The sequence below is a fragment of the Chiloscyllium punctatum genome, chromosome 26, assembly GCF_047496795.1.
Source record: "Chiloscyllium punctatum isolate Juve2018m chromosome 26, sChiPun1.3, whole genome shotgun sequence".
Classification (NCBI taxonomy): Eukaryota; Metazoa; Chordata; class Chondrichthyes; order Orectolobiformes; family Hemiscylliidae; genus Chiloscyllium; species Chiloscyllium punctatum.
The window spans coordinates 6,626,495-6,642,504 of record NC_092764.1 but is presented as its reverse complement, the minus strand read 5'-3'; the positions used below and the strand labels follow the sequence as shown (position 1 = coordinate 6,642,504).

The 16,010-nt window shown below is 46.6% G+C and overlaps 1 protein-coding gene across 1 annotated transcript in view; it reads right to left on the bottom strand.

Annotated features, from left to right (window-relative positions):
- The window catches only part of cmtm4 (CKLF-like MARVEL transmembrane domain containing 4), a 78,071-nt gene that overhangs the window by 3,460 nt on the left and 58,601 nt on the right, over nt 1–16,010 (bottom strand). Inside the window, exon 3 of the mRNA XM_072595821.1 lies at nt 2,309–2,407. Coding sequence (XP_072451922.1) covers nt 2,309–2,407 — 99 coding nt within the window. The remainder of the gene's footprint in view (nt 1–2,308; nt 2,408–16,010) is intronic.

Sequence of the window (16,010 nt, the reverse complement as noted above, 5' to 3'; positions counted from 1 at the left end):
ACTGTCCTTCAAAATAACGCTGAGGTCTTTAACATCTGTCTGAACGGGCAGACGGCCCCCTCCGGCAGTGTGGCACTCCCTCGGTATTGGCACGAGGACTGCCAGCCCAGATTTGGTGCTCAGGCCTCCCAGTTGAGAGGGAGAGAGACGCCACCATCTCAAAAGTGTCCTAAAACTTTTGTTCCCTCTCACTCAAAGTGAACCAAAACCCCTCGCGATGTATGTACTTAGTGGCTCTATAAATCTAATGGAATATTGGCCTTTATTTCAAATGAAAACAATATAAATATAGGAAGGTTTTTCTAAAACTATACAAGATACTAATCAGACCACAGCTGGAGTATTTCCTTATATAAGGAAAAATGCACGGGAATTGCAGGCAATCCAGAGAAGGTTCACTCGACTGATATTGAGGGACTGTTTCATAAGGAGAGGGTGAGCAGGTTAGGACAGAACTCATCGGAGTTTAAAGGAATGCGAGGAGTCCTTTCTGAAACATACAAGATTCACAGGCAACTTGACGGGTAGATTTGGACCAGAGGGCACAATTTCAGAATAAAAGGATTACATATTTAAAACAGAACTGAGGGAGAATTTCGTCTCTCAGAGGGGAGTGAACCTATGGAAGGCTGCCCAGTTTGGGTCATTCGGTATATTCAAAGTCAGAGAGAGACATTTTTAATCAGCAAGGGAATCAAGGGTTATGGGGGAAAAGTGGAGCCAGGGATGGTTAGATAATCCATAATCTTGTTGAATGGCAAGGCAGATTCGATGGGCTGAAAGGCCTACCTCTCCTCCTACGTACTATAGTCTTTAAAGGCTGGCCGCTCAGATGGAAAGTTCCAGATTGCGAAGGGGGCTGGAGATCCCCGGAGTGCAGACCTTCAAACTGAGGAGATTCAAGGGAAGCTTAATGGAGGTGCTCAAAATGAGAGTAGGTTTTCACTGTGAGTGAGGAGAATGATTGGGGACAGGAAGAGGAGGAGAAATGTTGTGGTTCTGTTCACCGAGCTGGGAATTTCTGGTGCAGACGTTTCGTCCCCTGTCTAGGTGACATCCAGAGGAAAGATCACAGAAGCGCTTCACAGGAGGCTCCCAAGCACTGAGGAGGTCACCTAGACAGGGGACGAAACGTCTGCACCAGAAATTCCCAGCTCGGCGAACAGAACCACAACAACGAGCACCCGAGCTACAAATCTTCTCTCAAACTTTGAAGAGGAGGAAAAATGCTTTGTTACAGTGAGTGGTCCTCAACTGGAATGAGCTGCTGGAAAAGGGTGGTGCAAGAGGATTCGATTGTAACCGTAGTGATTGTAACGAGGTCAGTCAGGTGAATCTCATAGAACACGAGTTCCCCATTTGGGGTTGTTAACCTGGGCCAATCAGGGAGGTCTGGCTGACATCTACAGAGGCACCTTGATGACTGAAGGTGAGACTTGAGGTATGGCCTCATTCCCCTGAAGACTGGTTGAATGGTAGGGTTTGGGGCCTGGCTTTGCCACTCCTCTCCCTTGTAAAATTGCTGTTTCTCTGTATACAGCTGTGAATGTTAATTGCTTTGTTAACTGTGTATTGTTTAATAAAATAGCTAGGAAAAAAATATATACAGAGGAACCTTGATTGTCCGAAGGACATGGGCAGGTGTATTTCATTCAGTTAATCGAACTCCAGATAATCGAATGCTGAACAACGTTGTTAGCCAAGCATCGGGACCTTGCGATCTTGCCCGATAAGCTGATATTTGGAAAAGCGAATGCCGGGTAATCGAGATCCCTCTGTAAACAGAAGTGCCAGGGGTTCTGCTCTGTCTGAGAGCTGCCTCTGAAGGAGCTGGATCAGTGTCAAGGATTCACCGCGTGTAAATAAAGAGGGACTTGGTGATGGGATACCAGCCTCTGTGGAGTTATTTAAGAAACTTACAAAAAGGGATAAATAGTTAAAACTTTCCAGAAAAGTACAGGAAAGAGCAGGAGAGTGGACAGCTTTTCTAACCAAACAGACACAAACTAGCAGCATTTTTCAGAACAGAGAGACTCAGTCAGCCAATCATTCGCACAGTGTTTATTGCTATCTTCTGAGGTAATTATGTCTGTCACATGATATGGAGAGGGAGGGATTACACTGACAGCTCAAGCAAGGAGTTATCCTTTACACAGGAGCTTAGACAGGCCGGGGCAGGAACCCTGGGGTCTGGTGCAGGGTCCCTGGGGTCTGGTGCAGGCCGGGGCAGGGTCCCTGGGGTCTGGTGCAGGCCGGGGCAGGGTCCCTGGGGTCTCTATGGTCTGGGGGTTACCCCAGGGTAACTTACCACAGCAGCGATCTCCCCTCCCCTCTTCTGATTTATAGCTGCGAGCACAATGGAGGCAATGAAGAAAAGGATAGCACTGACCACAGTGTTGATCAAATCCTGAGAAACAAACAGACAAAATATTCACTAAAACGGAGAGAGTTTACAAACTCCATCTCAACAGCAACTCAAAACAAAGTGAAACATCTTAAAGGTCGTCACTGGAGCATAAATCAGGAAATTCCTCATGGACTCATTGGCCTATTTTGACAGCACATATCTGCATAAAAATGCGACTTCAAACCACATAGGGAGACAGTCAGTCAGATGATGAAATGCTTGATCAAAGAGGTAGGTTTTAAGGAATGCCACAAAGCAGAAAGAGGGGTTTTAAGCTTTGGGAGAACTCTGCAGTACCAGTGTCATAACTGTCTCAGAAATAGTCCTGCCTACTGTCCATTCAGGGATCTGTGGGCTTTCCTGAGTATTGGGTGTTTGCACCAATCTGCACCACCGCACACTGCCCTCAAAGACTATCACACATCTCCTCCTGGGAATGTGCCTTTGTAAAGGAAGCCTGGGAGAAGAGGCAGTGGGTTGTGTTGAGGTTTGTCCTGAGCAGCTCCGTGACGTGGGACTCTGTGCTCTACCATCTGTTCCCCAGGATGCACCGAGACAAACATCGACTGCACCGGGAAGAACATCAGCTCGGTGGAAGACGCTCTTTGGTCTGCCCGAAACTTGTTGGTGTTACAGAGCAAGGAGTTGACCCTGACCCAGTGTTACAGACTGACACACTCCAAGGTCAGGGCTACGTGCTGAGGGATACACTAAAGTTCAGGGCAGCCGCTGCCAAGGCATAGTGGGGAAAGACCACCATCGGAGCTCTTCCTGCTGAAGGGAAATGGGAAGGTCCGATAACTAAACAGACCCCCAGTGTCTCAAATAAATGTCAATATTAGTTTTGTATGTAGAAGAGAGGTCTTTGGTTTTGTGGATTTGTCAAAGTCCAATGTTTGTTTACTTGATATTAAAGTGTACAGAATGCAACTCCATTTTTGGCTATGTCTATATAGAGATTATTTATGAATAAAGTGTATTTTTAAAATGATAACATTAAAATATTTTAAAAATAAAAAATTTAGAGGCTGCTCTCTTGGATTGGATTGCTCCTTCTCAGTCACATGTCTGGTTTGACCTTAAGGCGAAAGTGAGGACTGCAGACGCTGGAGATCAGAGTCAAGAGTGTTGCTGGGAAAGCACAGCAGGTCAGGCAGCATCTAAGGAGCAGGAGAATCAACGTTTCAGGCAAAAGCCCTTCATCAGGAATGAGGCAGGGAGTCCCCAGGGTAGAGAGATAAATGGGAGGAGGGTGGGGCTGGGGAGAAGGTAGCTGAGAGATGGGATAAAGGTGGAGATGGGGTAAAGGTTATAGGTCAGAGAGGAGGGTGGAGTGGATAGGTGGGAAGGAGGATTGACAGATGGGACAGGTCAGGAGGATGGTGCTGAGCTGGAAGGTTGGAGCTGGGGTAAGGTGGGGGGGGGTGGGGGGGGAAATGAAGAAACCGTTGATGCCCACAGGTCCCAAGGTGGAAGATGAGGCTTTCTTCCTCCAGGCATCGGGTGGTGAGGGAGTGACAATGGAGGAGGCCCAGGACCCACATGTTCTCGGCAAAGTGGGAGGGGAAGTTGAAATGTTCAGCCACAGGGCAGTGGGGTTGGTTGGTGCGGGTGTCCCAGAGATATTCTCTGAAGCACTCTGCTAGGAGGCATCCAGTCTCCCTGATGTAGAGGGGACCGCATCAGGACCAACGGATAAAATAAGTGACATGTGTGAAAGTGCAGGTAAAACTTTGATGAATGTCACCTTCAGGAACTCCAGAGAATGGGGTAACACAAGCCCCAATAGTATCACAGAATTGTTACAGTGTAGAAAGGTGCCACTCGGCCCATCGTGCCTCTTCCATCTCATCAAATGAGCAGCATTACCTAGTGCCAGCTTCCTTCTCGCCCCTCCCCCCAAACCCTTACACATTGGATCATCATTTGGATAAAAACAATTCCCTTTTGAATGCCTGCATTGAACCAGCCTGCACCACCTTTCCACATCCAGCGTTCTAGACCCGAACTACTCACTGGGTGAAAATGTTTTTCCTTATATCACCTTCAATTCTTTTGCCATCACTTTAAATTCAAGCCCCCTTGTTCCTTTTACCAGTGGGAATAAATTTCCCCATCTACAGTACTCTGTCCAGCCTATCATAGTTTTGAATGCCTCCATCAAATCTCTTTCCAGGGAGAATGATCCCAATGTCTTCAATCTATCCTCATCACTGAAGTTTCTCATTGCTGGAACCATTCTTGTCAATCACTTTTGCAATCCATCACATATTTCCAACAATGTGCCACCAACAACTGTACATGACATTCCAGCGGAGGCTGAACAAGGGTCTTGTACACTGACTGAGCACAGAAAAATCAGACATGGCCAACAGGAGAGTGGGATTTCAGAGGGTTGCAGTACTTCAGCTGAGACGGGGAGGGGCAAGACAATGGAGCAATCTGAAAATAGGGTGAAGAGGTCTAAAGCAGAGGGTCTGTGAGTCTAGGAGCCAGTGGATGGATGGGTGGGTGAATAGGAGTTGGTGCAAGACAGGGTACAGATAGTAGAATTATGAAGGAGTTCAAATTTGCAAAGAACTACCTGTCTAACACTCTGGCTCTCCTTCCAAGAGCGACAACCCCAGGCAGCATGAACCCAGACTCAGTGGGTTGTGCTCTCTCCTCTGGGTTAAAACACCTTTGCAGGGATCTGTGCACAAAGTACAGATTGAATGAAGGAGAATTGCACTATCACAGACACAAAAAGGACCTTCCACATCTTCAAGATGGCTCATCAAAATCCGGTTAACTACTTTCAATGCATGGCCCTTATAATGTAGAGAAATGCAACAGCTGACTGATGTACAGCAGGCTCCCATGAACAGTCCTGAGGTCATAGCAGCGAACACAAGAGAACAGATTTCACACCAAACAGAACAAGGGAGATGATTCTCTGAATAAGGAAAAGGGGGAGGTGCAACGAGTCCTGGCTGTCCTTGTACACTAGTATCTGAATGGAAGCAGGAAGCCATAGAGTCGCAGAGGCATACAGTGCAGATCCAGACCCTTGAGTTCAACCAGCCCATGCAAACCATGTTTCCAAACTAAACTAGGCCCCCCCCTGCCTGCACTCGGCCAGTATCACATTAGGGTGGGTAAAAACAATGACTGCAGAAGCTGGAAACCAGATTCTGGATTAGTGGTGCTAGCACCACTAATCCAGTATCATATTAAACCTTTCTTATTCATATACTTATCCAAATACATTTTAAATGTTGTTACTGTACCCACATCCAGCATCTTATCTGGCAGTTCATACCACTAAAACAAAATTGCCCCGGTGTCTTTACATCTTTCTCCTCTCACTTGAAAAGTATGCCGTCTCGTTTTGAGCTCCTCTACCCCGGGGAAAAGACCTTTGCTAATCACCTTATATATGCCCCTCATGGTTTTATAAACCTCCATCAGATCAGACCTCAACCTCCTATGCTCCTGTAAAAAAAGGTCCCAGCCTATTACTTTTATAGCTCATATCCACCATTCCCAGCACCATCCTGGTAGATCTTTTCTGAACCCTCTCTGGTTTAATAGTATCCTTCCTATATCAGGACGGCCAGAACTGGACACAGTACTCCAGAAGAGGCCTCATCAATTACTGCACAACCTCAATATGACATCTAGCAAGTGGTGACGGCAACAACTGCCCGGTTGGCCTCCATAGAGAGAGGATTAGAGAACAGGAGGAGGGGAGTGTTACTGGAATTAGACAGGCCATTGGGGAGACCATACTTGGACTATTGTGTAGTTTTGGTCTTGCTACCTCAGGATGGAAGGAACACAGCAAAGGTTTCCCAGACTGATTCCTGGGATGGCAGGACAGATGAATGAAGTGAGACTATATTCACTGGAGATTACAGGAATGAGGCTCAAGGGTGGTAGGGATGTGGGATAATGATTGGGGGGGGTCAGAACCACGGGCCACAGTCTAAGGATACAGGGTGGCCCATTTCAGATGGAGAGGAGCAATTTATTCACCCAGAGAGCAGCAAGTCTATGGAACTCTCTGCCACAGAAGGCAATTGAGATAAAAACGTTGAATGTTCGCAAGATGATGTTAGGTATAGTTCTTGGGAGAAAGTGGGAGCAGGGAACTGAGGGGATGATCAGCCACGATCCTAATGAATGGCAGAGCAGGTTCGAAGGGCTGAATGGTCTACTCCTCTTTTCGGCATTACTCTGACTCAGCAGTCATTGGGCAGGGAGGGAATTCAGCCTCCAAAATGTAGTAAACAGTGAGAACCTAAAGTCTTTCCACAAAGAGTGCCTGGGACTGAGGCCAAAAAGGAATCAGACGTTCCAATTCAGTGTGTGATTAGGCCAGGTCTCCAAAATCACTGAAGATTACAAAGGGAGACTCTGGGGGGCTTTGGGATGCTGGAGAGACTGTTTTCAAAAGGGGCTGAAGGGTCTCAATAATCAGATGCTGAAAAACGCATTGCAGAAAATGTAAAGGCAGAGACGGAAATCCGGGAGGCACATGGACAGCAGATGCACACAGAGTTCAAAGTGTGTGCAGCAAAATACATCTGGAATTTGCTTCAACATAAAAACATAACCACATTTTGATGAAACCTTCCAAATGGAATTGCTGACATTCTTGTGGTTTACTTTAAAAGGGACCCATAGGAACATGTCCTTAAACCTAGTCCAGCAACATTTGTGCTTGAGAATCTGGTCTCACCTCAGCTCAGCTCAAAGAACAGCAGAAATCAGGGTATGCTCCTGTTGCACTGAGGGCTGTATACTTCCACATCAGGGTGGTGAGTGCCTTGGAGTGGAACTTAGAGGCTGATGCTCCCGTGTACCTGCTACCCTTGCCCTTCTAGGTGGAAGTGGCCATGGGTTTGGAAGGTGCTGTCTGAGGATCTTTGGTGAATTTCTGCAGAGCATCTTGTACATGGTACACACTGCTACTACTGAGCATCAGTGGTGGAGGGAGTAGATATTTGTGGATGTGGTGCCAATCAAGCAGGCTGCTTTGTTCTGGATGGTGTTGAGCTGCTTGAATGTTGTTGGAGCTTCAGTATCTGAGGAATTGTGAATGGCGGAGCAGGTTCGAAGGGCTGAATGGTCTACTCCTCTTTTCGGCATTACTCTGACTGCACAATCAGTGAACACCCAAACTTCTGACCTTCTGATGGAGGGAAGGTCATCGATGAAGCAGCTGAAGATGGTTGGGACTAAGTCACTGCCCTGAGGGACTCCTGCAGAGACAATCTGGAGCTGAGGTGACTGACCTCCAACAACCACAACCATCTTCCTACATGTCAGGTATATCTCCAACCACTGGAGAGTTTGCCCCTTGACTCCTGTTTTGCTAGGGCTCCTTGACGCCACTCAGTCAAATGCTGCCTTGACATCAAAGGCGGTCATTCTCGCCTCCCCTCTGGAATTCAGCTCTTGTGTCCTTGTTCAAGCCAAGGTCTGGAGCAGAGTGGTGGAACCCACACTTGAGTATCAGTGAGCAGGGAGTGTGAACACAGGAAATACTTTAACCACTGGGGGCAGCAGAGGTGTGGAAGACACAGACATAGGCTGAGATTTTTGCAGAATCAGGTCAACATGGGAGCTTACTGAAAATGGTAACCGATCCTGATCCCAGAATCCCCGGCTTGGGATTTCTGTGTCCACAGGCTCTAGTTAAGGGTGGGGGGGGGGGGGGGGGGGTTGTGCTTTCCGGTCACAAGTCTCCACCAGCACTCCTGACCCCTTGCTGGTTTGAATACAAGGGTAGGCTTGGGAGCCAAGTTTTCAGAGTCGGTGCTATACAACCTCTCCGAAATCATGGACGGCCTGAGGGAACCATTCGAAAATCAGGTTCATCAAGCCCTCCTCATGCACCCTCTGCCACCCCCACCCAACCAGCCCAACCCAAACACCGTGCCAAACTACTCACCCCCACCTTCCCTCCCTCATGCTGGCTAAGCAATCAGTTGATTATTTCCAAGGCAAGACCAGTATTTATTGCCCATCCCTAATTGCCAAGAGGACAGTTAAGGGACAGCCTCATTGCTGTGGGTCTGGAACATTGGGGGAGCATGGTGGCTCAGTGGTTAGCACTGTTGCCTCACAGCACCAGGGACCGGGATTCGATTCCAGCCTCAGGTGACAGTCTGTGTGGAGTTTGCACATTCTCCCAGTGTCAGTGTGGGTTTCTTCCCCCAATCCAAAGATGTGCAGGTTAGATGGATTGTCCATGCTAAATTTCCCACAGTGTTCAGGGATGGGAGGTTAGGTGCATTAGTCAGGGGTAAATATAGAGTAATGAGGAATAGGTTTGGGTGGGATACTCTTCGGAGAGTCGGTGTGGGCTTGTTGGGCTGAAGGGCCTGTTCCCACACTGTAGGGATTCTATTCTATTCTATTCATGAACCAGATGGGTTTTTACAACAATGTTTTCAAACTCACTACTGCAGAGATTAGTTTCTCATTCCAGATGTATTTATTGAATCCTCTCTGCCAGCAGCAATGGTGCGATTTGATCCCAGATCGCCAGGGCTTTAACCTGTGCCTCTGGATTCCTTGCTCTTTTATTTTAAACTCCCTCTAACCCAAACAGATGGAAATATATTCTCTCCATCTACTCGCTCATCAAATCTCATTATCATCTTAAAGGCTTGATCCGAATGCACACTTTGTCTGATAAACAGTAAATAGAATCAGGAAAGGTCTGGATGGCCTTAATATGTTGAAACATTTTCATTGTAAAGCCATCAATATTGAACAAAGGGTTTCGTCATTATCTTCTGAATGGGCATCACGATAACAGTTTCTCCTGAAGAGCTCGGTTCAAACATTTGAGAAGTTACTGACTAACACAGTTAGGTATTAACCAAACTGCTCAGCTCCTCAGATAGTGAAGCAGCCCCATATCCACTAATGGCTGAGAGACAGGGTGTGGATGATCAGGTTAGGGTTAACCCAGATCCTAATCCTGATCCTAGACCAATTGCAGCTTCTCCAACTGGCAGAGTGTAACCAGCGGCATTCTGGAATGGTCTCTGCCCTAGTTATTTACCAGGTTTCATAATGACTTAGACAATGGGACCAAAACTCCAAATCTGCCCATGTCCTCAAAGAAAGATGATAAACATTGCAGATGGAAGGGTGGAATGCCAACAATGTTATGGGATAAAATATAATATTAATCAGAAAAACCACAAGTGGATATTAATGTAGACAATCCTGGGGCCAATCTAAATGGAGACTTTCTAAATCGTGAAAAATACAAACACTGGGAGGCTAGAGAGAGCTGGGGTGCGGGTGCACAGATCATGAAAATATCTTAGGATAGGTACAGAAAATAAATCAAACTAAAAAGATGGATGGAATGCTGGCCTTTATATCGAGAGGATCAAAAAACGAGGGCATAGTCATGTTTCAGCTGTACAAAAGCTCTGGTTAGGCAACGCTGTTCATCACTGCAAATATTACAGGCCACAAATGTTCAGGGAGAATATCCTGGCTTTAGAAAAGTGCTGAAAATGTGTTGCTGGAAAAGCGCAGCAGGTCAGGCAGCATCCAAGGAGCAGGAGAATCGATGTTTTGGGCATGAGCCCTTCTTTTAGAAAAGTGCTGTGCAGATTCACCAGAACAATACCAGCACTGAGGCTTAAATTGAGAGGTTTGTATTCCCTGGTATCTGGAAGGTTGAAGGGTGATTTAATTTACATTTCCAGTATAGTAAGAGGGGAATATATGAAGTGGATTAAAATAAAATACTTCTGTTTAGGAATTCTTAAAAATTCATTGGGTGTGGGCATTGCTGGCTGAGCCAGCATTTACTGCCCATCCTTAGTTTCCCCTTGAGAAGGTGGGGGTGAGCTGCCTTCTTGAACCGCTGCAGTCTGTGTGCTGTAGGTAGACCCACAATGCCCTTAGGAAGGGGTAATCTAAGGCGCTTTGGTGAATTTCTGCAATGTACCTTCTAGATACTATACATTGCTGCAACTGAGTGGCGATGGTGGAGGGAGTGGATGCTTGTGGTTGTGGTGCCAATCAAGTGGGCCTGCTTTGTCCGAGATGGGGGTCAAGCTTCTGGAGTGTTTGTTGTAGCTGCACCCATCCGGGTAAGTGGGGAGTATTCCATCACACATCCGACTTGTGCCTTGTAGAGGGTGGACAGGCTTTGGGGAGACAGGAGGCGAGTTACTCACTGCAGTATTCCCAGCCTCTGACCTGCTCTTGTAGCCGCTGTGATTATGCAGCGAGTCCAGTTGAGGTTTTGGTCAATGGTAACCCTCAGAATGTTGATAGTGGGGCATCCAAACCTGGATATTGCCCAGGTCTTGCTGGATTTGAGTATGGACTGTTTCAGTATCTAAGAATCACGAATGGCGCTGAACATTGTGCAATCATCAGCGAACATCTCCACTTCTGTTGGAGGAAGTGGTAGTCCCCAATAATGACAGATTCAGTGATAGAATCTGTGAATCTGGGACATGGAGACACAGCCTCAAAACTAGAGCAGGACCGTTCAGGAGTGAAATTAGGAAACTTAAGGATGGTGGAAGTCTGAACTAACCTCTGCAAATGGTACTTATACACACAGTTATTTGTTAATTTTAAGGCCAGGTTTTTGGATTTTGGCCTTTCAATGTTGATGGATAAAAGCAGGTTTTTTTTTTTAAGAGAATAGAATATCTGCAGTGGGGAAACAGGCCCTTCGGCCCAACAAGTCCATACTGACCCCTCTGAAGAGTAACCCACCTAGACTCTTTCCCCTACCCTATTATCCTACATTTACCCCTGACTGCAGATCACCCTCAATCTCACTCAATAGAAGGATGGGTTCAAGGGGCCGAATGGCCTCTCTTGTTCCTTTATCGATTGACATTGGTGAACACATCTACACAATAATCCCTTGGCCCTCTGTAATTCACGTTCCATCTCAGGCTGAGGATATAGTTGTATTAAAGGGGTAATGGGGTCAAGTAGCTGAAACTCAGTTTCGCTTCCCTCACATTTAGAGGACTGTGGGGTGAAGCATTTGAAACATTTCATGTCATGACAGGGTTAACACAGAGAAATGAATTCCTCTGGCAGGGGAGAAATGTAATGGGATAGAATACATGAGTGTACATTGTGAGAGACTGGGGTGGACTGGGTGAGTGGAATCAATATTTGAGTGTACAGAATAGGGATGAGGTGTGCAAATGGTGGGATGGATTTTTTAATATATAATTTCTGTATTTAAATGGCACTATGGGATGGTGACTTAAACACTTCTCATTTTCTTTCGTAAAATGCAAGCGACAATAAATTAATATTCTGTTTTGCTGTACATGAGCTGAGAAACAAAAATTAAATGGTTAAAATTGTACTTTCACCTTCTTGTGGAGAACCTATTCATCCCTGCCCTAAACCTATTTAAGGTTTTGGGTTCTATCACGGTTTCAGGAAGTTAAAAATCACACAACACCAGGTTATAGTCCAACAGGTTTAATTGGAAGAACTAGCTTTCGGAGCGCTGCTCCTTCTTCGGGTGGTGAAAGCTAGTGTACTTCCAATTAAACTTGTTGGACTATAACCTGGTGTTGTGAGATTTTTAACTTTATACACCCCAGTCCAACACCAGCATCTCCAAATCATGGTTTTCAGGAAGAGAGAGTTTCAAAGGCTCTCAACTCAGAAAAAAAATCTCATTTTTGTCATAAACAGGCAACTATTTATTTTCAAATAGTGACCCCCAATTATATTCTCCCATGAGGAAACATTCATTCCACATTCACCCCGTCAATACCCTTGGCCTTGGGCCTCAAAGGGAACTGAGCATAAAAATAGGGAGATTGTTCCAAAATTGTACAAGGCACCAGTCAGACCACAGCTGGAATACTGTGAACTGGTTTGGGACTTTTGTCAAAGGAAAGATATACTTACCTTAGGAGGCAGTCTGAGGAAGGATCCCTAGGCCAATGCCTGGTATGGAAGGATTTCTTTACAAGGAGAGGTTAACTAGATTGGGCCTGAACTCACTGTAGATTAGAAGATTGAGAACTGACCTCACCGAAACATTCAAGATTTTTAAAGGGGCTTTGATGTGGAAGTGCCGGTGTTCGACTGGGGTGAACAAGGTCAGAGGTCACACAACACCAGGTTAGAGGCGAAGATGAGAACTGCAGATGCTGGAGATCAGAGTCAAGTGTGTGGTGCTGGAAAAGCACACCAGGTCAGACAGCATCCGAGGAGCAGGAGAATCGCGTTTCGGGCATGAGCCCTTCATCAGGAATGCTGATGAAGTTGCCCCATGTTCTTTGTAAACTCTACTGCTGTAATCCCCTCCATCACTACAACTTTCTCCAACTCTAGCATCTCCAGAATCCTCAATTCTAATCACTCCATTTCATTACCTTATTGAAACAAAGATTCTGAGGGGGCTTGTTGAGATAGACCAACGAGGTAAAAACAATGACTGCAGATGCTGGAAACCAGATTCTGGATTAGTGGTGCTGGAAGAGCACAGCAGTTCAGGCAGCATCCAAGGAGCTTCGAAATCGACGTTTCGGAGATAGATGTTGAGGATGTTTCCACTAGTCAGGAAATTTCAGACTAAGGGGTATATAGTTACAGAATAAAGGGACGTTGATTGAAAACAGAAATTTCTTCTATCCCAAAAGAGTTGTGCTGTGAGATCATGGAGTGTTTAAAGAAGAGATAGATTTTGGAAATAATCAAGGAGTGGAAGGCTACGCTGAGCTGGCACAAGAGAGGGTGTGGTCTTGGGCAAATTGGCAATGATCTTGTTGAATAACAGAGCACCCTCAATGGACTGAATGGCCTGCTTCTGCTCTTCCTTATTTTTAGATTAGATTACTTACAGTGTGGAAACAGGCCCTTCGGCCCAACAAGTCCACACCGCCCCGCCGAAGCGCAACCCACCCATACCCCTACATCTACCCCTTACCTAACACTGTGGGCAATTTAGCATGGCCAATTCACCTGACCTGCACATATTTGGACTGTGGGAGGAAACCGGAGCACCCGGAGGAAACCCACGCAGACACAGGGAGAATGTGCAAACTCCACACAGTCAGTCCATGACAAACATACCTTCAGCTGCCCAAATTCCAATTTCCAGAACTGCAACCTTAAACCTCTCCACTTCTTCCCTAAATATGTTTCTTTATGAATATTTTGGCACCCTGTTCAGAAACATTATGACACACCTCAGGAGAAGGTGGGACCTGACCTGGCTCAGAGGTAGATACACTACCACGAGAGCTTTCACGAAGTTTAACTCTTCAACCAAGAAGGCATTACACAAACACTAGGTGTTGTTGTTGTTTCAAAGTCTGTTCCACAATTGTGAGAAAGTGGATTCCTTAGTCAGGGCCTCACCTCCAAATCAAGTGGTTAATATAATTGAATCCCTACAATTATAGGAAATTGGAAACAGGCCTTTTGGCCCAACAAGTCCATACTGACCCTCTGAAGAGTAACCCACCCAGACCCATTCCCTTACCCTATTATCCCATATTTACCCCTCACTAATGCACCTAGCCTACACATCCCTGAACACTACGGGCAATTTAGCACAGCCAATTCACCTAACCTACATATCTTTCGACTGTGGGAAGAAACTGGAGCATCCAGAGGAAACCCACGCAGACACAGGGAGAATGTGCAAACCCCACACAGGCAGTCACTCGAGGCTGGAATCGAACCCGGGTCCCTGGCGCTGTGAGGCAGCAGTGCTAACCACTGGGCCACCATGCTACCCCTTTCTGCCCCTAATGACAATTCTAAATAACAGGGTAGACACACAATGACATCAGGTAGGTGAAAGTGAGGACTGCAGATGCTAGAAATTAGAGTCGAAATTAGAGTCAAGATTAGAGTGGTGCTGGAAAAGCACAGGTCAGGCAGCATCCGAGGAGCAGGATAATCGACGTTTCAGGCAGGAGCCCTTCATCAGGAATGAAGCTGGAAAGATAAATGGGAGGGAGGGGGAGGGAGAGGGGGAGGGGCTAGGGTGAAGGTAGTTGAGAGTGCAATAGGTGGATGGAGGATGGGGTAAAGGTGATAGATCAGAGAGGAAGGTAGAGAGGATAGTGAGGACCATCTGCTCCCAGGACGACCAGTTTCACCACAGAACATACCAGATCGCCTCCTCCTTTAATTTCCCCTCCCACGTGGTTGATGATGCCCTCCAATGCATTTCATCTACATCCCGTACCTCCGCCCTCAAACCCCATCCCTCCAATCATAACAAGGACAGAACATCCCTGGTTCACACCTTACACCCCCCCAGCATTGTATCATCCTCCGCCATTTCTGCCGCCTACAAATGGACCCCACCACCAGGGATATATATCTCTCCCCATCCCTTATCCACTTTTCACAAAGACCGTTCCCTCCGTGACTACCTGGTCAGGTCCATGCCCCCAGCCACCCACCCTCCCATGCCACCACAGGAATTGCAAAACCTGCACCCACACCTCCTCCCTCTCCTTCATCCAAGGCCCCAAAGGAGTCTTCCACATCCAAAGTTTCACCTTCACATCCACCAATGTCATTTATGGTATCAGTTGCTCCCGATGTGGTCTCCTCTACATTGGGGAGACTGGACGTTTTCTCACAGAGCGCTTTAGAGAACATCTCCAGGACACCCGCACCAATCAACCTCGTGGCTGAACATTTCAACTCCCCCTCTGCCGAGGACATACAGGTCCTGGGCCTCCTCCACTGCCGCTCCTTCACCACCCGACACCTGGAGGAAGAACGCCTCATCTTCCGCCTCGGAACACTTCATCCCCAGGGCATCAATGTGGATTTCACCAGTTTCCACATTTTTCCCTCCCCCCACCTTACCCCAGTTCCAATCTTTCAGCTCAGCACCATCCTCATGACCTGTCTTACCTGCCTATCTTCCTTCCCACCTATCTGTTCCACCCTCCTCTCTGACCTATCACCTTTACCCTATCCTCCATCCACCTATTGCACTCAACTACCTTCACACTAGCCCCACCCCTCCCATTTATCTCTCCATCCCCAAGGCTTCCAGCCTCATTCCTGATGAAGGGCTCCTGCCCGAAATGTCGATTGTCCTCCTCCTCGGATGCTGGCTGACCTGCTGCGCTTTCCCAGCGCCCCACTCCTGACTCTGATCTCGAGCATTTGCAGTCCTCACTTTCACCTACACAATGATATCAACAGTGGGCATGATTGTAATGAAACTAATTACAGCAAATCCTCCTGATGACATGACGACTTGGATTAACTTATTTTAATACCAATATAAACATTGACTTCAAATACCAAGAATGAAAACCACTTTGCTTCAGCATAAACATGCACAGATTAGTTGTCCAATTTGGCGTTTTTCAGCAGTTCAGAGACTGCAAGGCAAAATTATTTACGTTGGTATATCTGCTCAAAGTGAGTCTCATCCCAACCCCCTTCATCTCACCAGAATTGTTACATCCTTCTTCGTGTTTATAGAATCATCCTAGAAATATATTGATAATTCTTGCCTAACCAGTGTCCAAGTAAGGACATTTCTTTGGAATTTCCTTTTGGATTTACAAACAAAAATACTGCAAGTACTCAGCAGGTCCTGGCT